The sequence below is a fragment of the Suricata suricatta genome, chromosome 8 (genome assembly GCF_006229205.1).
Source record: "Suricata suricatta isolate VVHF042 chromosome 8, meerkat_22Aug2017_6uvM2_HiC, whole genome shotgun sequence".
Taxonomy (NCBI): Eukaryota; Metazoa; Chordata; class Mammalia; order Carnivora; family Herpestidae; genus Suricata; species Suricata suricatta.
Genome location: NC_043707.1, coordinates 31701387 through 31727395, shown reverse-complemented (window position 1 = coordinate 31727395; position 26009 = coordinate 31701387). Strand labels below are relative to the sequence as shown.

The window sequence follows — 26009 nt, the reverse complement described above, 5'->3', positions numbered from 1 at the left end:
TGGAGCCTGTCTTCAGATTCTGTGTCTCCCTCTCTCTCTGACCCTCCCCTGCTTATGCTATCTATCTCTCTCTCTAAAATAAAATAAAAACAGTAACAAAAAAAAAAAAGAAAAGAAAATGAACAACACTCTAGTTCTTGTTACCCAGGCAATATGAAGTCCCCAAGGTACAAGAAATGCAGGTATAAGAGAGTGGAGCCTCTTTACCCTGTATCCCCGAGGAAAGACTTCCATCCTCCACTAACACCCATGTTAGACACATGAGTGGGAATTAGAAATAAAACTTTGTTCTGAAAACCCACTTGATTTGAGAGCTAATCTGTTACTGTGGCATAACTGAGCTTATGCAGACTCCCTTTACAGGTATGCACATTTACCTTGTTTGGGAAAGTAACATCAATCTCCTTCTGCAGTTTCTGCTGGACATCAGGGTGAGTGGCCAATTCATACACAAGGAAGGAGAGAGAAGTGCTAGTGGGCTCATAGCCAGCAAAAGTAAAGATAACAGATTGAGCCACTAATTCCAGATCAGACAGAGCTAAAAGGAAAGGAAAGACATTTTAGACCAAACTGATGAATGTAAAACATCACAGTTTAGATGATGGGAAATCCATTTGAAATGCCCAAATCTCTCAGGGGAAAAACTGTAAAAGCAACTGGGAATCAAATTGGGAGTGGTTTGCACTCTAATGCCTATCTTACAGAGCTAGAAAGAGGCCAAAGTTGTCTTAATCTGGTAATTCCCAAGGTCTATACTATTCTTGGCAATCTGTGGCTTATGCCACCCTCCCCACCAACAGACGTGGGTGATTTCATTCAGAAATGGTATTTCTGTCCAACACATACTGTGTTCTTAGTGTGTCCTTGTAAAGTATTTACCAATAAGTAGAATTCTTCTCCAGGAAAAATTTACACTCTTCTACCTAAAATACAGCTTTTTTTTTTCAGAGAGTTTGCAATGCTAAGGCTTAATTGTCAGGAAAATTAAATAATCTCTTACCTAAACATAAGGGAACTTATGTGAGAACATTACATGAACTTAAAAGACCAATTTGGGCTACAGATAAACTCTTGCTACTCAAAGTGAGGCTCACATACCAGCAATATCTACTGTATCTTATTAGAAATGCAGAATTTCAAACATCACCCTAGAACTATCAAATAAAAATATGAGTAACATGAGATGTGAGGATTTGTGTGCACAACCTAGCTTGAGAAGCACAGGCTATACCTTCCAGAGGCCTCAGCTAACAGAAGACCTGGGGCACAACTCTTCCAATGGATGATTTCAGATGTGTACAGAAATTAAAACACAGACAAAAAGCTAGAAAAGTGGTGTCTGATGCTAGTCCAATCAACCACATTAAAATAGTAAGAGTGGGGCCCCTGGGTGGCTCCGTTGGTTAAGCGTCTGACTTCGGCTCAGGTCATGATCTCACAGATCGCGAGTTCAAGCCCTGGGTTGGGCTCTGTGCTGGCACCTCGGCCAGCCTGGAGCCTGCTTCGGATTCTGTGTCTCCCTTTCTCTCTGCCTCTCCCCCACTCACACTCTGTCTCTGTCTCAAAATAAATAAAAATTAAAAAGTAAGAGAAACAATGATCAATAGAAGGACATTGGCCGGCAGGAAATGCAGACAAACAGAATCCAGTGAGTGGAATTAGCAATGCTTATTCAATCGTGGCCTGCATACCACCTTCCATAGTGAATGGTTTCACTCTGAATACAAGTTGGTCTCCCTTTCAATATCTCCTGGCAGAAACCAAGCATGGTTAGGCTCTAATCTATTTAATCCGAACTGTATTAGGACCTTTAGCTATTTAGAGCACTGAAATTAACATGGTATCTGCCAAAGACATGAAATTCATAACTAAGAATAGTACAAAATGAGTGTAAGAAAGGTCTACAGAGTTCTGATTTCCCAGGCATTCTCTCTGTGATACTGCTGTGGATAAATTCAAATATCAGATTCTTTCCCCTGATTGCCATGAACTCCATGATAATCGAATTTTGTAGTTCTGCTATCTGGAATGGTAACCACTTGCCAGATGTGCTCTTTCATATTTAAATTTTAAGTAATTAAATTAAATATAAGATTCAGTTCTTCAGTGACAGTAGTCACATATCAAGTGCTCAATTAACCATGTGTGTTTAGTGGTTCTGTATTGAACTAGGGATATATAGAATATTTTCTTCATCACAGAAAGTGATAGAATGAGATAGACAGAAGAAAATGTATATATAGGTATAGATTTATTTCAATGGTGTGATGGCATAAGTCCATCCTTATTTTCTAGAATCAACTATTAAATATTCAAGAGTTTTATGAGACACATTCAATGTTCTTATCTTGGTCTACTGGGAGGAATTAGAAGCAAAGAAACCTAGTGGCAAGGAGCACTCCTAGATCCCAGATTTTGGTTTCTAAATACTATTCTCACTAAAAGGAAACAGGGCTTCTTGAAAAAATGACTAACTCCAGGGCTTCATCAGGGGAAACAGAAAAGAACCCAGAATGTCTCACATCAGAATGCTCAGAAAATGGCATGGGAAAGGATATGGAATACTCTATGTACTTTACGGTGCATAGATATCATTATATGTATTTCAACACCCATAGAATGCACAACACCAAGAGTTAACTGTATTGTCAACTATGGATTTTGGGTGGAAATAGTGTGTAACTGTAGGGACACTGATTGTAACAAATGTACCACATGGTAAGGGGGATGCTGTCTGTAGGTGGAACAGGGGGAATATGGGAAATCTCTGTGCCTTTCACTCAATTTTGCAGTGAACCTAAAACTGCTATAAAAAAAAAAATAAAGTCCTTTGAAAGACTAAAAAAAGAAGAAAGAAAAATAAAAGAATACAGGAGACCGCTTGAAAAGGTTTCCAGAGGACAAATCTGAGAGAACCGAGGACCTAAATAAAAAATGAGATGGGACTAAATTAGTAATACATGAGGTCACAGTGACATATATAAATAAAGTAATTAATTAGAGAGAATGAAAAGTTCCTTCACGATGAAACATTAACTCATAAACATAGAAGAAATGATTGAACTATAAAGTCACCATTTTTAGAACCATCATGGTAATGATGATTTCACTCAAATAGCCATGGACAATAAAAGTAGTAAGTGAAAATTTGAAGAGAATCACAGTATTTACACAGTCAAAAAGGTATCCTGAACAAGTTAATTATTAATTACAAAAATAAAAATAAAATTTTACAGTAAATTAAGCCAGCAAACACAACCTTAACCAAGTGTTCCAAGTTAAGGTCACCAACACTGGGGCTACGTGTCTCCTGGTGTAATAAAGCCTTGATCCGAATTTCCACGTTGGGGTTCAAATTCAGTGGGTCATGATTAAGCCAGAGGATTGACATTGGAAACAGAGAACTGACTTTGTCTATAGTTACCCTTTAAGCTTTGAACAAAGTTGTGGCTGCATAGTTCTGGAAAACGTGCTGCTACTACATTTGTATCTGAACATGTCATTCTTTGATTTGCAGAAATTTTTTAATGTTTTATTTATTTTTGATACTGAGAGAGACAGAGCATGAGAGGGGGAGGGGCAGAGAGAGAGGGAGACACAGAATCCGATGCAGGCTCCAGGCTCTGAGATAGCTGCCAGCACAGAGCCTGACACAGGGTTTAAATCCACGAACGCAAGATCTGGCCTGAGCCGAAGTCGGAGGCTTAACCGACTGAGCCACCCAGGCGCCCCTGATTTGCAGAAATTTAATCTGTTAAAAATCTTCCTGCATGTCTCAGAACCACCCCTGCCTCTGAGTCGCCCCATCACTGGCACTCTGAAGCTCTCATTGCTTACCATCATGGGTGTCCGTTTCTTTGGAATTCTGGGAGTTAATCATCAGCTGAAGCAAATCCACTCGGTGCTGGAGCAGAAGGGGAAGTTTCAACAACAAAAAGTTACTTGGGAAGCCAGAAATGAATCAAAGGTGCAGCACTTAACTTTTTCCTGAAAATATGGCTTCTTTACTTCCAGAAGTCTGACCTGTGTTCTCTGAGTCATTAGTGAACAAAAACATTCAGCTACTTTGATGCTTGGTTGGCTCAGTCAGTTAAAGGTCTGACTCTTGATTTCAGCTCAGGTCATAATCTTAGGGTCCTCATGCCCCCCCTCCCAAGAGCGTGGAGCCTACTCTCACCTTTCCCTTCACCCTTCCCCACTTGCAGTTTCTCTCTCTCAAAACAAAACAAAAAAATTCCTATGATACAGATCTCCCCTATGATCCAGCAATAGCACTGCTGGGGATTTACCCAAGGGATACAGACGTGCTGAGGCATAGGGGCACATGTACCCCAATGTTCATAACGGCACTTTCAACAATAGCCAAATCATGGAAAGAGCCTAAAAGTCCATCAACTGAAGAATGGATCAAGAAGATGTGGTTTATCTATATTACCATGTGGAATACTACATGGTAATGAGAATGAATGAAATCTTGCCATTTGTAGCAAACTGGATGGACCCCGAGGGTGTCATGCCAAGCAAAATAAGTCAGGCAGAGAAGGACAGATACCATGTTTGCACTCATAGTTCTAACAGGAGAAACCTAACAGAGGACCTTGGGTAGGGGAAGGGGGAAAAGGGGTTAAGGAGAGGGAGGGAGGCAAATCATGAGAGACTCTTGAATACTGATAATGAACTGAGGGCTGAAGGGGGAGGGGAATGGGAGTGATGATGATGGAGGAAGTTACTTGTGGGGAAGATCACTGGGTGTTATATGGAAACCAATTTAACAATAAACTATATATGACGTTGAAAAGAAAAACCTTTCAGCTACAAATCTAGGAGAGTGGGATGTTTCCTTGACAGGAATGCAGCCTTTGTGTCCCATTACTTCTTGGTTCTTGCTTCCTCTGATACTCAGATTCTCTGGCTTCTAAACAGAGCTTCCTGGCCAAAGAGTTGTCTGCTCCCTCTCCTATCATTACTACTTGCTCAGGAGAAAATCTCTGATGCCAGTCCTCTCTAACCTAGTCTTAATTTTAATGATTGGCCACATAGACAAATACCCTGACCTCTGAAAATTCCATGGGGAGCTACTGTGTCAGCATCTTCCAATGCCCCATCCTCCCAAAACTATGCAGAATCTTCAGTGACATCCTGGGGTGCCTAGTCCTGTCTCCCTATTGTACACACATCTTTGTGTGAGCAGGCTCATGAAGGTAGTGCTAGCTTAGCCTGCTTACAGCATCAGTGCCCAGAGAAGGCCTGCCCAATCCAGATAATGACAAGCTCAATTTTAACATAGATTATGCTCCACAGGTAGGTGGCTAATGGTACCTTTCACTGGAGAATGTATAAAATAAGAGGCTTGGAATTGAAGGGATTCTTTGCCAGTGTAAGATCTGGGAAATTATACTACCAGGAAAAGGATTTTACACAGTAAGTTTTCCCTTTGACAAACTGTTGAGGGGAAGTGGTAGTTTTTCTTTCACCCAGTTTTATGCAGTGACATACTAGTTGCCATGTTTATTATTAAATTTTATTTATTTGTTTATTTATTAAATAGTTTATTGTCAAATTGGTTTCCATACAACACCCAGTGCTCTTCCCCACAAGTGCCCTCCTCCATCACCACCACCTCCTTTCCCCCCTTACCCTTTCCCTTCAACCCTCAGTTCATTTTCAGTATTCAGTAGTCTCTCAAGTTTTGCGTCCCTCTCTCTCCCCAACTCTCTTCCCTCTTCCCCTCCCCCTGGTCCTCCATTAGGTTTCTCCTGTTCTCCTGTTAGACCTATGAGTGCAAACATATGGTATCTGTCCTTTTCCACCTGACTTATTTCGCTTAGCATGACACCCTCGAGGTCCATCTACTTTCCTACAAATGGCCATATTTCATTCTCTCATTGCCATGTAATACTCCATTGTATTTATTATTAAATTTTAATCATTCTTTCTCTGACTCATTTTCTTATCTCCTTCCTTAACCTCCACCTTTTTCATTCTCCCTAAAATGTTAGAACTCTCTGGCATTAAACTCTACACTTCTCTACTTACCATAAAAAGATACAAAAAAGTGCACACGTGAGATGTACACAACTCATAAAAGATCAAAAGCGAACACCCACAATGTAACCACCACTGGATTTACCTTTTGTTTATCTTTGAGGCGACTTTCCTTCATCCTTGTTACAGATTTTGTGAAAAAATCAGTAACCCTTTTTGGAAATAGCCAGATATTTAATATTTCAAAAACTGGGGTAAGGAATGGGAAGAGTACTGTAAGGAAAAAGAGCAATGGAAAGAACAGTTAAAATGCAAAATTTACCTGGAACAATTATAATTTGCTTTTCCAATCAGAGGAGTAAAAGACACCGGGGTCATTGAAACCAGAAGTCATTCCCTCTATGACCTCAAGTCAATGGGTGAGCCAGGGCAAGTCACACATAGGAGCCACCACTACAGCAATGAGATCAATGTCCCCTTACACATCTTTGAGTAACTGGAGGAACAGGATGACATCCTTGGATCTGTTAGACTTTTATCTTTGGACTAGAGTCTCTTTGGACAAGCCAAACCATAATATGCTACTTTAATTAATCATGCTGTTTAAGCAAGTATCGTCATGTTGCAAATAATACTTAGTATGTCCTTCAACCATAATGGAATAAAATTAGAAATTGAGAATGCAAATGATGTTGGTAAACCCACAGATGTGAGGTACTTAAAAATTACACTACTATGTAACCAGTGGGTCAAAGAAGAAATCAAGAGGGCACTAAGGAATTACTTGGAGATTACAAAAATGAAGACATGATATATCAAAACTCATATGATGTAGCAATAGCAGTGACCAGGAAGAAATTTAAAAAATTTTCAAAAAGAACCAAGATATCAAATTAATGATCCACCTTTCTTTCATAAACATGCCCCTAAAACAAGAGCAAACTAAACCTAAGGCAAGTAGAAGAATGCACCTAATAGAGACAAGAGCAGAAACTTATGAAATGGAGAATTAAAAAAAAAAAAACCAACAACAGTAGAAAAATCACTGAAACCAAAGCTCATTCTTTAAAAGAGATTTAACTAGACATGCCAAGCAAAAAGGAGAGAAGATTCAAATGACTATCAACATAAATGAGAGGGGAGATTACTGCAGAAGTTACAAAAATAAAAAGCACTATGAAGGAATACCATGAACAATTGTATGCCAATAAAATAGATGACTTCGCCGAAATGAAAAAAATTCCTAGAAAAACAAACTAGAAAGTGACATAAAAAAATAGGCAATCTGAAAGACAAATAAGATTGAGCTGTAGTGAAAAAACTACCCATAGAAAGAAACTCAGCTCCAGGTGGCTTCACAGGTGAGTTCTAGCAAATATTTAAAGTAGAATCAACACCAACTTTTCACAAATTCTTCCAAAAAACAGGAGAGGTAGAAACACTTCCAAACTCATTCTATGAGGGCAGTATTACCTTGATACTGAAACCTGAGATAGATATCAAAGGGCATGCAAACTACAAACCAGCATATGACATGGATGCACAAATCCGCACCAAAATACTAGCAAATTGAACCCAGCAACATACAAAAAGAAGGATACACCATAACCAAGAAGTTATGCAAGGTTATATATACAGTATAACAACAAAACATTAAAAATTTTTTAATGTTTATTCATTTGAGAGAGAGAGAGAGAGAGAGAGAACAAGCAGGGGAGGGACAGAAAGAGAGGGAGACACAGAATCTGAAGCAGGCTTTAGGCTCTGAGCTGTCAGCACAGAGCCCGATGCAGGGCTTGAACTCAACTATGAGATCATGACTTGAGCCAAAGTCGGACACTTAACTGACTGAGGCACCTAGGTGCCCCACAAAACATTTTTTAAAAGCTACACGGTCATCTCAATAAATACAGAAAAAGATTTTGACAAAAATACAATACCACTTAGCAATAAAAAAAAACCTCTAGAACAAACTAGAAATAGAAAAGGAATATCCTCAATCCGATAAAGGACACCTATGAAAAACTCATAGCTAACACTACACTTAACAGATTAGATGGTCATGGTAGGGGGCACTTGTGGGGAGAAGCACTGGGTGTTATATGGAAACCAATTTGACAATAAACTATTAAAAAACAGATTAGATGGGACACTTTCCCCTAAGATTAAACAAAATAAGGATGTCTCTTTTTGCCTCTTCTATTCAGCACTGTACTAGAAGTTCTAGCCAGGAAAGATAGGCAAAACAAACAAAAAACAAAGAAACAGAAACAAAAGCTATTGATAGAGGAAATAAAGAAGTAAAAGTATCTTTATTATTAGATAACATGATGTTGTTAGGGCACCTGGATGGCTCAGTCAGTTAAACGTCTGACTCTTGATTTCAGCTCAGGTCATGATCGCACAGTTTGTGAGTTTGAGCCCCACATTGGGCTCTGTGCTGACAGCGTGGAGCCTGCTTGCAATTCTTTCTCTCCCTTCTCACTGCCCCTCCCCCATGCTCATACTCTCTTTCTCTTTCTCAAAATAAGTAAATAAACATTATAAAAAGATAAAATGATGTTGTTGCACCCACATTGTTGCAAAAAGCAAGATTTCATTCTTTTTGATCATTGAGTAATATTTCAGTGTGTGTATACTGTGTGTATATCACTTCTTCGTTCATCAGTTGATGGACATTTGGGTTCTTTCCATGATTTGACTATTGTTGATAAAATTGCTATAAACCTTGGGATGCATGTACCCCTGTGAATCAGCATTTTTGTATCCTTTGGATAAATACCTAATAGTGCAAATGCTGGATCAGAGGGTAGTTGTATTTTTAACTGTTTGAGGAACCTCCATACTGTTCTCCAGAGTGGCTATACAAGTTTGTATTCCCACCAACGTGCAAGAGGGTTTTTCTTTCTCCACATCTATACCAACACCTTTTGTTTCCTGAGCTGTTAATTTTAGCCATTCTGACAGATGTGACATGGTATCTCATTGTGGTTTGGATTTGTATCTTCCTGATAATGAGTGATGTTAAGCATTTTTCATGTGTCTGTTAGCCATCTGGATGTCTTCTTTGGAAAACTGTCTATTCATGTCTTCTGACCATGTATTCACTGCATTATTGGGCTTCTGGGTGTTGAGTCTGAAACGTTCTTCATAGATTTTGGATATTAACCCTTTTATCCGATACGTCATTTGCAAATATTTTCTCCCATTCCATTGGTTGCCTTTTAGTTTTTTTTATTGTTTCCTTCACAGTGCAGAAGCTTTCTATCTTGATGAAGTTCCAATTGTTCGTTTTTTCTTTTGTTTCTTTTTCTTCCCGAGACATGTCTAGTGAGAAGTTGCCATGGCTGACGTCAAAGAGATTACTGCTTGTTTTCTCCTCCAGTATTTTGATGGTTTCCTGTCTTACATTTAAGTCTTTCATTCATTTTTATTTTATATTTGTGCATTGTGTAAGAAAATGGTCTAACTTCATTCTTCTGCATGTCACTGGAGTGTATTAGGCTAAGTGAAATAAGTCAGTCAGAAAAAGACAAATGTCTGATTTCACTCATAGGTGGACTTTAAAAAACACAACAGATAAACATAGGGGAAGGGAAGGAAAAATAAGATAAAAACAGAGAGGGAGGCAAACCATAAGAGACTCTTAAATACAGAGAACAAAGTGAGGTTTGCTGGAAGGGTGGTGGTAGTGACATGGGCCTAATGAGTGACTGACTTTAGGAGGGCCCTTGTTGGGATAGGTACTGGGTGTTATATGTGAGTGATGGGTCACTAGATACTACTCCTGAAACCAATACTAACTATATGTTAACTGACTTGAATTTAAATTAAAAAGAGATAATATGATATCATACATAGAAAATCTGAAGGAATGCATTAAACCTATTGGAATTAGTCACTGGTTTAGGGCCGCCTATGTGGCTCAGTCGGTTAAGCATCTGACTCTTGGTTTCGGCTCAGGTCATGATCTAATGGTTTGTGAGTTCAAGCCCTGCATCCAGCTCTGCACTGACAGCGTGGAGCCTGTTTGGGATTTCTCTCTCCCTCTTTTAAGTTTACATAAGTTTACAGGATATAGGTCGAATACCTCTTTGGCTATGATGTTTTCTGTGTATCTTACAAAGTATCTGTGGTGCCACTGTCAATTGGATAGATTCATTGATTTCATTTTCTGGGTGGGTGGGGGATGGGCTAGATGGATGACGAGTATTAAAGAGGGCACCTGTTATGATGAGCCTTGGGTAATGTCTGTAAGTGAGAAACCACTGAATTCGAATCCTGAAACCAATATTGCACTGTATGTTAACAAAGCAGAGTTAAATAAATATTGGGGGGGAAACCTAGGAAAATATTGAACAGATGATGTGGTCTTGATATTTTTACACCTCTATTTTGACCCTGCTTTCCTGACTCAGACATTTTATCTGGAGAACTTAGCTCACACACACAAAGTGCTTTTTTAAAAAATTATTTTCTTTAAGTTTTTTATAGTTTATTGTCATTTGGTTTCCATATAACACCCAGTGACGTTCCCACAAGTGCCCTCCTCCATCACCATCACAATCATCCCTCTTCCCCATTCCCCCTCTCCCTTCAAACCTCGGGGTTTTTTTTTAGTATTCAAGAGTCTCTCATGATTCGCATCCCTCCCTTTCCCTTACTCTTTTTCCCCCTTCCCCTCCCCATGGTCCTCTGTTAAGTTTCTCCTGTTAGATCTATGAGTGAAAACATATCATATCTCTCCTCTGCCTGACTTATTTTCTTAGCATGACACCCTTGAGGTCCATCCAGTTTGCTACAAATGGCCATATTTCATTCTTTCTTATTGCCATGTAGTATTCCATTATATATATAAACCACATCTTCTTGATCCATTCATCAGTTGATGGACATTTAGGCTCTTTCCATGTTTTGGCTATTGTTGAAATGCCGTTATGAACATTGGGGTACATGTGCCCCTATGCATGAGCACTTCTGTATCCCTTGGGTAAATCCCTAGCAGTGCTATTGTTGGGTCATAGGAGAGTTCTACTGATAGTTTTTTGAGGCACCTCCACACTGCTTTCCAGAGTGGCTGTATCAGTTTACATTTCCACCAAAAGTGTAGGAGGGTGGCTATTTCTCCACATCCTTGCCAGCATCTACAGTCTCTCAATTTGTTCATTTTAGCCATTCTGACCCGCGTGAGGTGGTACCTCAGTGTGATTTTGATTTGTATTTCACTGATGATGAGTGACACTGAGCATCATTTCACATGTCTGTTGGCCATCTGGATATCCTCTTTGGAGAAGTGTCTCTTCATGTCTTCTGCCAATTTCTTCACTGGATTGTTCTTTTTCTGGGTGTGGAGTTTGGTGTGTTCTTTATAGATTTTGGATACTAGCCCTTTATCTGATATGTCATTTGCAACTATCTTTTCCCATTCCATCAGTTACCTATTAGTTTTCTTGATTTTTTTTTTTTTTTTTTTTTTTTTTTGCTTTGCAGTGAAGAAAAATTTGGTCTTGATGAGGTCCCAATAGTTCATTTTTGCTCTTGATTCCCTTGTCTTCGGGGATGTGTTGAAGAGGGAATTGCTGCGACCGAGGTCAAGGAGGTTATTTCCTGCTTTGTCCTCTAGGGTTTTGATGGTTTCCTATCTCACATTCAAGTCCTTCAGCCATTTTGAGTTTATTTTTGTGAATGGTGTAAGAAAGTGGTCTAGTTTCATTCTTCTACATATTGCTGTCTACCTCTCCCAACACCACCTATTGAAGAGGCTGTCTTTTTTCCATTGGATATTCTTCCTTGCTTTGTCAAAGATTAGTTGGCCATACATTTGTGGGTCCAGTTCTGGGCTCTCTATTCTATTCCATTGGTCTATGTGTCTGTTTTTGTGCCAATACCATATTGTCTTGATGACGACAGCTTTATAGTAGAGGCTATAGTCTGGGATTGTGATACCTCCCATTTTGGTTTTCTTCTTCAATATTACTTTTGCTAGTCTGGGTTTTTTGTGGTTCCATACGAATTTGAGGATAGTTTGTTCTAGCTTTGAGAATAATGCTGGTGCAACTTTGATGGGGGATTATATTGAATGTGTACATTGCTTTGGGTAATAATGACATTTTAACAATGTTTATTCTTCTGATCCATGAGCATGGAATGGTTTTCCATTTCTTTGTGTCTTCTTCAATTTAGTTCTTACGTTTTCTATAGTTTTCATCATACAAGTCTTTTACATCTTTGGTTAGGTTTAATTTAGAGTCCCCATGTGTTTAAGGTCAATTGATTTGGCTAGGTTTCCAAGACCACTCAATGGAGAAAAATTGTTTTTGTAATAAAAGGGTCTGGGACAAGAGAGGATGGTCCTCTGCAAAAAAAATTAAAATGAAGTAGGACTCTTACCACATACCACATATAAAAAGAAATTCAAAATGTATCAAAGACCCAAATCTAAAAGCAAAAACTTTCTAGTTCTTAGAAGAAAACTAAGGGATAAACCTTCATGATCTGTGCTTTTGCAGTTAATTCTAAGATATGACAGCAAAAGCACAGAAATAAAAGGAAAAATATATAAATTATACATCATCAAAATTAAACATTTTTTGCTACAGAAAAAACACTGTGAAGAAAGCAAAAAGACAACTACAGTTTGAGAGGTAAATTTGTAAATCATATATAAGATAAGATATTTTTATCTAGAAGATACAGAGAATTCTTATAAGTCAAAAACAGAAAGATGAACAGAAGTATAAATGGGTAAGAATTTGAATACACATTTATCTAAAGAACTTATGAGATACCAAACAAACAGATATAAAGTTACTCAACTTTACTAGCCATTAGAGAAATGCAAAACAAACCCACAGTAAGATACAGTTTCACATCCATTAAGAAGGCCAACATCAAAAAGGTAGGCAAGTGTAGACTACATGTTAGCAAGGATGGTCAGAAACTGGAACCTTCATACTTTCTGGTGGGAATGTAAATGGTATATTTTTTTTCTGGAAGACAGTTTTGCAGTTCCTTATTAAGTTAAACACACTTACTATGCTTTAGCAATATAGCAAGTTACTACATACAATAACAATTCCACCCCTGAGTACGAAAAATGTTGAAAATAAGTATTCAAGCAAAAGCTTCTATATGAATGGTTGTAGCAGCACTATTTATAATACCCAAGAGTTGTAAACGTCCCAAGTGTCCATCAAATGATGGAAGGATAAACAAAATACAGTACGTCCATATAATGGAATATTATTCTGCCATATAAAGAAATAAGGTGGGGCCCCTGGGTGGCTCAGTGAGTTAAGTGTCTGACTCTTGACTTCAACTTAGGTCATGATCCTAGTGTCTCAGAATTGAGCCCTGAGTCAGGCTCTGTGCTGAACACAGGATGGAGGGCACTTAAGGGGAAGAGCACTGGGTGTTGTATGGAAAACAATTTGACAATAAAATATTATGGAGGAAAAATAAATAAATAAATAAAAATCTCTCTCGCTTTCTGCCCTCTCTCCTGTGCATGCGTTCTCTCTCTCTCTCTCTCTCTCTCTCTCTCTCTCTCTCTCTCTCTCTCTCTCCCCCCCCTCTCTCCTCATCCCTTCCCCTCTCTCAAATAAAATTTAAAGAAAGACAAGAAGTAATGATGCATGATACAACAAGGATGAACCTTGAAAACATTATGCTAATGAAAGAAGTCAGCCAGAAGATCACATATTATATGACTCTTGTTGAAGTGTCCAGAAGAGGCAAATCTATCAAAAAAGTAGTTTAGTGGTTACTTAGGGTTAAGAATAGTGGGATGTGATACTAAAAACTACAGGATTTTTGAGTGGATGATATTCTAGCCATAGACTGCAGTAAAATTTGTACAAATCTTTGAAAGTACCTAAACCATTTTTTCAGCTCGTTGAAATAAGATTCCATTGAATATACATACCACATTTTCTTTATCCATTCCATGGTCAATGAACGCTGAGGCCATAAAAATTGAATTGTACATTTTAAGGAGAGAACATATGTTATGTGAAGTAATATCTCAATAAAATTGTAAGAAGGTAGGAAGGGAAAAAGTGATGCAGGAAGGAAGGAAGGGTAAAAGTAAAAACATAGAAAAAGAAAAACAATAGTGTACGCACTTAAGGCTAATAAAAACGGATCAGGAAATCCAAATTTTAAGAGCTTCTTGGTATTTTCCACAAAGGGGTCTCGTGGGTTGTTGAGAGAATCAATGTGCACTCCAAACGATGTGCTAGTAATCACATCCATGCTGTAGGCTCCCAAAATGCTGAGGAGAAATGAAAGACATGGATACATAAAATCAGCACCCCTTATTCTTCCAACACATGCAGCAAGAAGGGCATGTAGATTCTGAAGTCCAGACAAAAGCCACACTTTCAGAACCACCTTCTGGATCACCTGAAGAGTCTATACACCATCACACTCACTCATGAGGTACTCATAAGGTGCCAGGGATGTCACTGGCTCTGTGATAGGGGTGATAGGGACACTATGGCAAGTTAGACACACCTGTGAGCTCCATGAGCTCAGTCATGGAGAGACAGAGACCCAAAGTCAAAAGATTACAGAGGTGTGTTTTGAGTATGACAATAGAAGGTGGATAAGCACTGGATCTGAGCAGGACAAACAGTGGAATCATTAACCTTTCCTAGAGGAGTCAAGAAGGGTGAAACTGACCTGAACCTTCTCTCACCACAGTATCTATGCTCAGTCCTTACTCCTCTTCAACAAATTACAGAACAGCAACACTGTGTTCTGTGCTGAAAGAAATGTCATCCCTTCTCTACACTCCTGCTAAGGCTTCATAAAGACCCTTTCTTCCTCAACTCCAGTGATCAGAGCTTTCCCTCAGGACACACTTATATCTGGAAAATGTAAGAACTAAGAATCTTCCTACTTGAAAAATATTATTAAATCACTCCAAAATTGATTTACAGAATACCATAGCTAAGTGATCACATGCCACTAGTTTTCCCAAGACAGTCCCAATTTATATCTGCTCTTCATGCATAATTTAAAAATATTCCAATTTAAGCAATACATATATATTTCATATATATATGAAAAGTGTCATGACAGAGTCAGAAGCCCAGCAAGTGCAGCTCTACTTACTCTTTCAAGGTGACAGGCTTGCCTTTCTCTGCCTCCTTCCTCAGGTTCCTCACCAACACGTCTCCATACTGACCAATGATGGGGAACATCTACACACAAATATAACATTGCTTGATTTAAATCCAAGAATCAAGTCCTAAAATTACACAGCTTTCATAAGCATGAAGCAGTAGGGACATCTAATAACAAATGTTATCATGTCTCTTCCTGGACATGAAGCTAAAAGACCATTTTTAGGAAACCCAAATTCAACAGACTACCCCTATGAGGTGGACTATGATCTTTGTTTCTATCTGTCCCCAGATGCATTCTTTAACTTTCTAATTGAAAGTTTTTTTCTTACCTCCTTGAGCTTTCCACTGCTGAAGGCTGGAGACAGCAATGTTCGTATTCTCTTCCATTGTTCATCCTCAGACATAGTAATGGCATTTTTCATAATTCCCAATGGACCAAAAGACTAGAGTCAAAGCAAAGCACATTTTGCCCTACATAAGTTTTGGGTATCTCTGCAGATTAGAAAAGTTGTTAAATGGGCATAAATTACTCACCAAATATTTAGTGACTCTCTATTTAGCATCAGGCCTAATGCTAGATGCTCAATAGATATTTATCTCAAATGCCTTGTTTTCTGTAAGGTTGAAGGACACATCCAGGCACCTGAGTGCTTTTCAGCATTTATATTCTAATCTCCTTTTAATGTAACTGTGGCATGAAAAAATCTGGCAGGCAACTACTCTTCCAGGGAAATACACAGGATTAACACATAGTTCATTCTCCTAAACTGTGCAGAATAGAATTGGATTGGTAGAAGATAGATAGCCCTGGCAAGCTGCATGTCGCCTCAGACCTGTTCTGTCTTTAAATATATCTACAGCAAGAGAAAATACAAACATATGTCTTGGTAAGGTCACATTAAAAATTAGTAGTTTCCACTGAAAAGATTAAGAATCTACTTGTCATTTCTGAAGAACTGATGCAGTTACATGGAAATCTTTCCCCCTGAACTTTCACCAAAAGGCCAGAAGGAAAAAGAGGGAGATAATTCTGTTTCTCAGCTTGGGACTGGCTCATCAAGCCAACCAGCTTGAATCTTTCTTTCATCTTCCAAAACTGTATTTTATTTATACAGATATTTCTAACATGCGTTTATATTAAAAACTCACAAACTAGGAACAGAGAGCATCTCCCTCAACTTTTGAGTATCTAAAAACTCTACAGCTAACATCATCTCAATGATGAATGGCTGATGTGATATCACCAGGATGATGCAACAGGACACTCCAGCATCTGTCACCTCACAAAGAACAAAAATTAGACAGCTATCCACAAACAAAACAGGCCTGGAGATTAGAAGTCCACTTAAGAATCTTCAACAACACAGTGGAGCAAAATTCCTGAGAATAACTGTACAAAAATGTAGGGAGACAGCTGGGAGCAAAGAAGGGCAGGGCTACCAGAATCAGCCATGTGGCATGAGTGACCATGGTTCTCTGTGTCCTACTCTGCAGAGGACCCAAACAGTCTTAGGTGCTAAGGAACCAACAGGCGGTACAACACCGTGCACCCTCTAAAATTTTACTGCTGACAGTCCCACAATTTTTACATTCACAGATGCCAGCATTCTGAGTCCAGCTCTGCTTCCTTTGCCCCTACTGGAATTGCCTCAACCAGTGCCACCATCAACACTGTGAATCCAGAATCTGCACCAGCACCCAGCCTTGGCTTCTGTGACTGGGTATATGCACAATACCAGCCCACACTCCAGCAGCTTTTCAGGAACCTGAGACCAGGCCTGACTTTTGTCACTAGAATACACTACCTAAACTAATCCTAAACCCTGAATCCATACACTTACACACTGCTAGCCTGAACTTCAGTCACAATTCCTCACTGCCATGCATGCACCAGTGGCTAGCCCTGGAAGCCATGTGACTGCAGAGACAGCTTAGGCCATCAAAGATACATGTGTGTCCATATTTGGCCATGGTCCCCACCAGTGGCCCAGCCCTGTTTTGGACGTGTGCCTCCTCTCAAGCCCACAGATGAGCATATGCATATCACCAACTCTGGCCACCATTCTACCTGACCCTAATCCTGGTGCTGGATCTGGTGGTGTCCCTGAAGACCTCAACAGCCACCACAGCCACAAAGAACCCTCCACTGCTCTTGCTGCCAAGAATCATGCCGTTTCTGAGGTTGTGGTCCCCAACTACCTGAACCAATCACACCCTCCCATATTATTTTAAATAGTCTAGTCAAAGTAGGTAATAAAAATGAAAAGAACTGGGAAAGATACAGGACCTAGAACACCATCGAATGAAACAATATTCACTTGGGAGTCCCAGTAGGAGAAGAGAAAAGTGGGCAGAATGTTTACCTAAAGAAACAATGGCTAACAACTTCCCAAACGTAGGTTTCTATATGGAGATCTTGGGACATGAAGCTTGAGGTTCAAAATATAAGGCTTAAGATTGAATCAAAAAAAGACTTCACCAAGACACATTATAATAAATCTTCAAAAATTAAAGACAAAGAGGGGCACCTGGGTGGCTCAGTCAGTTAAGCCTCCGACTTTGGCTCAGGTCAGATCTCACGTTCGTGCGTTCGAGCCCCGCATCAGGCTCTGTGCTGACAGCTAGCTCAGAGCCTGGAGCCTGCTTCCGGTTCTGTGTCTCCTTCTCTCTCTGCCCCTCCCCCTCTCATGCTCTGTCTCTCTCTGTATCAAACATAAATAAAACATTAAAAATTTTAAAAATTAAAGACGAAGAAAAATCTTCAAAAGAGCAGAAAAAAAGGAGCTTATGACATATAGGGGAACACCCATGAGACTATTAGTGCATTCCTCAGCAGAAATCTTGAAAGCCAGAGAGAGTGGGTGATTTTTTTTTTGGAGTGCTGGTGCAGTGGGAAAGGAATACCTTACCCAGAAAAGAAGAAAAGCCCTTCAGAAATGAGAGATTAAGACTTTTCCAGACAATCAGAAGTGAAAAGAATTCATCACCATTAAGCCTACCTAACAAGAAATACTAAAGGAAGTTCTTCAAGATGAATAAAAAGGATACTTACTAGTAACATGAAATCACTTGAAAGGATAAATCTCACTAATAGATATAAGTATATAGTCAAATTGATAATACAATGATATTGTCCTGGTGATATGCCAACTGCCTTTAACTCTAATGAAAGGTTTATGGCAATTAGCTGTAGCTAAAATAATTTGTTAAATACACAACAAAACCATGTAAATTGTGACTTCAAAAACATAAAATTGGTGGTGAAGGTGTAAAAGTATTGAGTTTTTAATGTAAACAAAATTAGGTTCTTATCAGTTTAAAAGAGACTGCTAATCAATAAGATTTGTTTGTCTTAAATCTAATTTTTAAAGTTTATTTATTTATTTTGAGAGAGAAAGAGTGCACGTGTGAGTGAGGGTGGGATAGAGAGAGAGAGAGAAAGAATTCTAAGCAGGCTCAGCCCCAACATGGGGCTCTGTCTCACGAACTGAGATCTTAACCTGAAGTGAAAACAAGAGTCAGATGCTTAACCGACTGAGCCACCCAAGCGTCCCTCTAAGATGTTTTATGTAAGCTTCCTGGTAACTACAAAGCAAAAACCTAAAGTAGATACAGAAAAAAGAAAAAGAAAAAAATTCAAACCATACCATTATAAACAAAATACCATGCAGTCACAAAGGAAGACAGGAAGAAGGAATAATTGATTTATGAAACACCTGGATTACTAAAATGACAATAGTAAATCCGATTGACTATTGAATACTGAAAACGAACGGAGGGCAGGAGGGGGAGGGGATGGGGGCAAGGGTGCTGGTGGTCATGGACGAGGGCACTTGTAAGGAAGAGCACTGGTGTTATATGGAAACCAATTTGACAATAAACCATTAAAAAAAACACAAAATTTGCTTTAAATGTAAATGGGCTGATAAATGGATAAATAAAATGGAATATTACTCAGCCTTTAAAAGAAAGGAAATCGGGGCACCTGGGTGGCTCAGTTGGTTGAGCGTCTGACTCCGGTTCGGGTCATGATCTCATGGTTCATGGGTTCAAGCCCTGCGTCGGGCTTTGTGTTGACAGCTAGCTCAGAGCCTGCAGCCTGCTTCTGATTCTATACCTCCCCCTCTCTCTGACCCTCCTTTGCTTGCACTCTCTCTCTCTGTCTCTCAAAAAAAATTTTTTTAATTTACAAAATTTACAAAACAACAACAACAACAAAAAAAGGAAGGAAATCCTGCCATTTCCAACATCATGGATGAACCTGAACAATGTGGACAAGATGACAAGGAAACTAAACCAGACACAGAAGGACAGGTATAGCATAATCTTGCTTAATAGTGAAATCTAGAGAAATAAAGTCAAATTCATTAACAGAAGGTAGAATGTACCCACCTTATCAAAGGGTGGGGAGGAGGGCAAGGAGGGTAAAGGTCAGATTTTAATCAAATGGTATAAACTTTCAATTATAAGATAAATAAGTTTGGAGACAAAATATACTACATGGTGATCATACATATTAATGCTGTATTATATACTTGAAATTGGCTTAAAAAGTAGATCTTACATGTTCTTTCCACACACATGCATACACACATACATACACATAAAGCAAATCTGGGTGGTGATAGGTATGTTAATTTGTCATAATCACTTCAAAAAAATATATAAAGTAAAATACCACCTTAAATATGTACAGTTCTCATTGTAAATATATATATATATATGTATAAATTTTTATACCATATGTTTTCACTCGTAAGTCTAACAGGAGAAACCTAACAGAGGACCATGGGGAGGAGAAGGGGGGAAAAAGAGTTAGGGTGAGGGAGGGAGGCAAATCATGAGAGACTCTTGAATACTAAAAACAAACTGAACCGAAGTCGGATGCTTAACGGACTGAGCCAGAAACCATATGTTTGCACTCATAGGTGTATCAGGAAAACAAGAGAGATCTAATGGAGAACCAGGGGGAGCAGAGGAGGGAGAGAGAGTTGGGGAGAGAGAGGGATGCAAAACTTGAGAGACTATTGAATGCTGAGAATGAACTGAGGGTTGAAGGGGAAGGGGGAGGGGGGGAAAGAGGTGGTGGTGATGGTGGAGGGCACTTAAGGGGAAGAGCACTGGGTGTTGTATGGAAAACAATTTGACAATAAAATATTATGGGGAAAAAAATAAAAAATAAAAAATAAAATAAAAACAAACTGAGGTCTGAAGGGGGAGGGAGAAGGTGAAGGGGAGGTGGTCATAGAGGAGGGAACTTGTGGGGAAGAGCACTGGGTGTTATATGGAAACCAACTTGACAATAAACTATAAATTAAAAAAATAAAAATTTAAATGGTGAAAGACTGAATGTTTCCTCCTAACATCAGGAACAAGGCAAAAATGTTTACTCTCACCACTCTTATTTAAGATCATAGTAGAAAACATAGTGCAATAAGACAAAACAATGAAATAAAAGGCATACAATTTAGAAAGATAAAAATAGGACATATTGTCAATGTAGAAAAACTTGGGGCATCTGGGTGGCTTAGTTGGTTAAGAGTCCGACTTCAACTTAGGTCATGATCTTGCAGTTCATGGGTTCAAATCCCATGTTGTGCTCTATGCTGGTAGCTCAGAGATTGGTGCAACTTTGATGGGGATTGCATTGAATGTGTAAACTGCTTTGGGTAATAATGACATTTTAACAATGTTTATTCTTCCAATCCATGAGCACGGAATGTTTTTCCATTTCTTTGTGTCTTCTTCAATTTCCTTCATAAGTCTTCTATAGTTTTCAGCATACAGGTCTTTTACATCTTTGGTTAGGTTTATTCCTAGGTATTTTATCGTTTTTCGTGCAATTGTGAATGGGATCAGTTTCTTGCTTTCTCTTTCTGTTGCTTCATTTTTAGTATATAAGAATGCAACTGACTTCTGTACGTTGACTTTGTATCCTGCAACATTACTGAATTCATTAATCAGTTCTAGAAGGCTTCTGGTGGAGTCGATCGGGTTATCCATGTAGAGTATCATGTCGTCTGCAAAAAGGGAAAGTTTGACTTCTTCTTTGCCAATTCTGATGCCTTTTATTTCCTTTTGTTGTCTGATTGCTGATGCTAGGACTTTCAACACTATGTTAAACAACAATGGTGAGAGTGGACATCCCTGTCGTGTCCCTGATTTCAGGGGGAAAGCTCTCAGTTTTTCCCCATTGAGGATAACATTGGCTGTGGGCTTTTCGTAAATGGCTTTTATGATGTTTAAGTAAGTTCCTTCTATCCCAACAGTCCTTTCTCAAATGGTGCTGGAGCAAATTGACATCAATAAGTCAAAAGAAAAAAAAAAAAAAGAAAAAGAACTTTGACCTAAACTTTACATCTTATAATTAACATCAAAAAAAATCAAACCAAGATGGATGAGACTTAAATATAAAACATAAAACTACATAAAATTTACATTATATATGTAAAACATAAAACTATACACATAAATATAAAACAAAATTAAATACTTGGAGAAAACCCTTGGGGCTTAGGGCTAGCTGCGGAGTTTTCAAACAGGATGCCAAAGTCACAACCCATAAAAGAAAAAAAAGGATAAATTGACTTTATGAAAATAAAAACGTTTGCTCTGCTGAAGACCCTGTTACAATGAAAAGACAAACCGTACACTGTACCTACAAAAGAATAGTAAGAGGGAGACTTTTGGTGATCAAACAGCTCTGTAATGTGATTGTGGTGGTGGATACACTAATCTACATGTAAGATCAATGTTCAGACAGCAACACACACACACACACACACACACACACACACACACACACAAATGGGTAAACATAAAACTGCTGAAATCTGAATAAGTTCTGTGGCCAGAACCAATGACAATTTGTGGTTGGAAACTGTACTGTAATTCTGCAGGATATTACCTCAGGTGAAAGAGTTTGAAGGCTACATGACATAGGATCTCCTGTGAATCTATAATTATTTCAATATGAAAATTTTATAAATAAGTAAGTGCCCTAATAATAAACTGCTACCTACCCGCCGGTTTGTGAAGACAGAATAGCATTCTTTCACTAGTACTGTTTTGATCATGTCCGGATCTGTGATAGCCAACACCGGCTGTCGCCCATCATAAAACCTGTGTCAGGGAAAGAAAGCCGATATTTAACATGCCAGTTTCTGCAGTGGCAGCCACTCTGGGGATCCAGCCTTTTATCCTGATGTTACCTAATCCATTCTCTGACATCATGACTAGAAATAACATCAGAATATTTGTTAACTCTAGGTGATGTGTATATGGATATTTCCCCTACTGTTCTCCATAATTCTTTGTAGATTTAGAATATTTCAAATATTTTTGATGTATTTTAGACATCTAAATACTTTTCATATATTATTTTTAAAAATTAGGTTAGTAAATAACTGAAGGCAAGTAAATTATCTAGGAACAAAAAGATAATGAGGGAGAGTATGCCCACTCAGACATAAAGAATTATAATAAAAAAATCAAGCATATGAAAGGCATATGATAGAATATTAGATAAAAATTGTAGACACACTGATCACAGATATATAAGGTGTATCTGCAAATGAAAAAGTCTTAGAATGTTCAAAAAGTGATAGTAGGATTATGATTCATTTCTTTGCCCTATTTTCTAAAATTTGCTTCCCCATTTATAACATTTTATTTATTTTAAAATATAATTTATTATCAAATTGGCTTCCATACAACACCCAGCGCTCATTGCAACAAGTGTCCTCCTCAATGCCTGTCACCCGTTCTCTCCTCTCCCCCAACCTCCATCAACCCTCAGTTCTCTGTGTTTAAGAGTCTCTTATGGTTTGCCTCCCTCCTTCTCTGTAACTATTTTCATGTTTCCCTTCCCACATGGTCTTCTGTTAGGGTTCTCAAGATCCACATATGAGTGAAAACATATGGTATCTGTCTTTCTCTGACTGACTTAGCTTAATATCTTCCAGTTCCATCCACATTGCTGCAAATGTTAGGATTTAATTCTTTCTCATTGACCAGTAGTATTCCAATTTATATATAACACATCTTCTTGATCCATTCATCAGTTGATGGACATTTAGGCTCTTTCCATGATTTGGCTATTGCCACTATGAACATTGGGGTACATGTGCCCCATATGCATCAGCACTCCTGTATCCCTTGGATAAATCCCTAGCAATGCTATTGCTGCGTCACAGGAGAGTTCTATTGTTAATTTTTTGAGAAGCCTCCACACTGTTTTCTAGAGTGGCTGCAACAGTTTACATTCCCACCAATAGTGCAGGAGAGTGTCCATTTCTCCACATCTTTGCCAGCATCTATAGTCCTAGTTTGTTCATTTTAGCCACTCTGACCAGTATGAGGTGGTATCTCATCGTGGCTTTGATTTGTATTTCCCTGATGATAAGTGACATTAAGCGTCACTTAATGTGTCTGATGGCCATCTGGATTTCTTCTTTGGAAAAGTGTCTATTCATGTCTTCTGCTCATTTCTTCACTGGATCATTTGTTTTTCAGGTGTGGAGTTTGGTGAATTCTTTATAGATTTTGGATACTTGCCCTTTATCTGCTATGTCATTAGCATATATCTTCTTCCATTCCATCAGTTAACTTTTAGTTTTGTGGATTGTTTCCTTTGCCATGCCAAAGCTTTTGATCTTGATGAGGTCCCAATAGTTCACTTTTGCTTTTAATTCTCTTGCCTTTGGAGATGTGTAGAGTAAGAGATTGCTGTGGCTGAGGTCAAAGAGGCTGTTGCCTTCTTTCTCCTCCAGATTTTGAAGATTTCATGTCTCACATTCAGTACTTTCATCCATTTGGGGGGTTTTTTGTGTATAGTGTAAGAAAGTGGTCTAGTTTCATTCTTCTGCATGTTGTTATCCAGTTCTCCAAGCACCATATGCTAAAGAGACTGTCTTTTTGCCATTGGATACTCTCCTGCTTAGTCATAGATTAGTTGGCCATACATTTTGGGTCCAGTTCTGGGTTCTCTATTCTATTCCATTGGCCTATATGTCTGTTTTTTTTTTGTTTGTTTGTTTTTTGGTTTTTTTTGCCAATACCAAACTGTCATGATGATTACAGCTGGGTAGTAGAGGTTAATCTGGGATGGTAATGTCTCCCGTTTGGTTCTCTTCTTCAGTATTACCTTAGCTATTTAGGGTCTTTTTTGGTTCCATACCAATTTTAAGACTCTATATTGTATTTTATTTTTATTTTTTATTTTTTTAATTTTAAATAGTTTATTGTCAAATTATTTTCCATATAACACCCAGTGCTCTTCCCCACAAGTGCCCTCCTCCATTACCAACAGCTCTTTCACCCCTCCCCCTCCCCTTTCAACACTCGATTCGTTTTCAGTATTCAATAGTCTCAGGTTTTGAGTCTCTCTCTCCAAAACTCTTTCCCTCTTCCCCTCCCCATGGTCCTCCATTAGGTTTTCCTTGTTCACCGGTTAGACCTATGAGTGCAAACATATGGTATCTGTCCCCCGCCTGACTTATTTCGCATAGCATGACACCCTCGAGGTCCATCCACTTTGCTACAAACGACCATATTTCATTCTTTCTCATTGCCATGTAGTACTCCATTGTATATATATATATACCACATTTTCTTGATCCATTCACCAGGTGATGGATATTTAGGCTCTTTCCATGATTTGGCTATTGTTGACAGTGCTGCTATGAACATTGGGATACATGTGCCCCTAAGCATCAGCACTTCTCTATCCCTAAGGTAAACACCTAGCAGTGCTATTTCTGGGTCATACGGGAGTTCGACTGATAGTTTTTTGAGGCACCTCCACACTGTTTTCCATAGTGGCTGCACCAGTTTACATTCCCACCAACAGGGTAGGAGGGTGCCCATCTCTCCACACCCTCTCCAACAACTGTAGTCTCTTGCTTTGTTCATTTTAGCCACTCTGACTGGCGTGAGGTGGTATCTCGGTGTGTTTTTTCTTGTGTTTCCCTGATGATGAGTGATGTTGAGCATCGTTTCATGTACCTGTAGGCCATCTGGATGTCCTCTTTGGTGAGGTGTCTGTTTATGTCTTCTGCCCATTTCTTCACTGGGTTATTTGTTTTTTGGGTGTGAAGTTTAGTAAGTTCCTTGTAGATTTTGGATACTAGCCCTTTATCTGATATGTCATTTGCAACTATCTTTTCCCATTCCATAGGTTTCCTATAGTTTTCTTGAATCTCTCCTTTGCAGTGAAGAAGCTTTTAATCTTGATGAGGTCCCAAGAGTTCAGTTTTGCTTTCATTTCCCTTGCCCCTGGGGATGTGTCGAGTAGGAAATTACTGCGGTGGAGGTCAAGAGGTTTTTTTCCTACTTTCTCCTCGATGGTTTTGATGGTTTCCTGTCTCACATTCAAGTCCTTCAGCCATTTTGAGTTAATTTTTGTGTATGGTGTAACAAAGTGGTCTAGTTTCATTCTTCTGCATGTTGCTGTCCAGTATCCCGGCACCACCTGCTAAAGAGACAGTCTTTTTCCCATTGGATACTCCTTCCTGCTTTGTCAAACATTAATTGGCCGTACATTTGTGGGCACAGTTCTGGGTTCTCTAATCTACTCCATTTGTCTATGTGTCTGTTTTTGTGCCAATACCATACTGTCTTGATGATGACAGCTTTGTAGTAGAGGCTAAAGTCTGGGATTGTGATGCCTCCCGTTTTGGTTTTCTTCTTCAATATTACTTTGGCTATTCAGGGTCTTTTGTGGTTTCATACGAATTTGAGAATAGTTTGTTCTAGCTTTGAGAAGAATGCTGGTGCAATTTTGATGGGGATTGCATTGAATGTGTAGATTGCTTTGGGTAGTAATGACATTTTCACAAGGTTTATTCCTCTGATCCATGAGCATGGAATGTTTTTCCTTTGCATGGTGTCCTC

The 26009-nt window shown here is 38.8% G+C and overlaps 1 protein-coding gene across 1 annotated transcript in view; it reads right to left on the bottom strand.

The window, feature by feature from the left end:
* Positions 1–26009, bottom strand: part of LOC115298293 (cytochrome P450 3A12) — a 51472-nt gene that overhangs the window by 8207 nt on the left and 17256 nt on the right. The window contains exons 4-10 of the mRNA XM_029946900.1: positions 22139–22238; positions 15446–15559; positions 15103–15191; positions 14109–14257; positions 6131–6258; positions 3838–3904; positions 378–538 (exon numbers count right to left, since the gene is read on the bottom strand). Coding sequence (XP_029802760.1) covers positions 378–538; positions 3838–3904; positions 6131–6258; positions 14109–14257; positions 15103–15191; positions 15446–15559; positions 22139–22238 — 808 coding nt within the window. The remainder of the gene's footprint in view (positions 1–377; positions 539–3837; positions 3905–6130; positions 6259–14108; positions 14258–15102; positions 15192–15445; positions 15560–22138; positions 22239–26009) is intronic.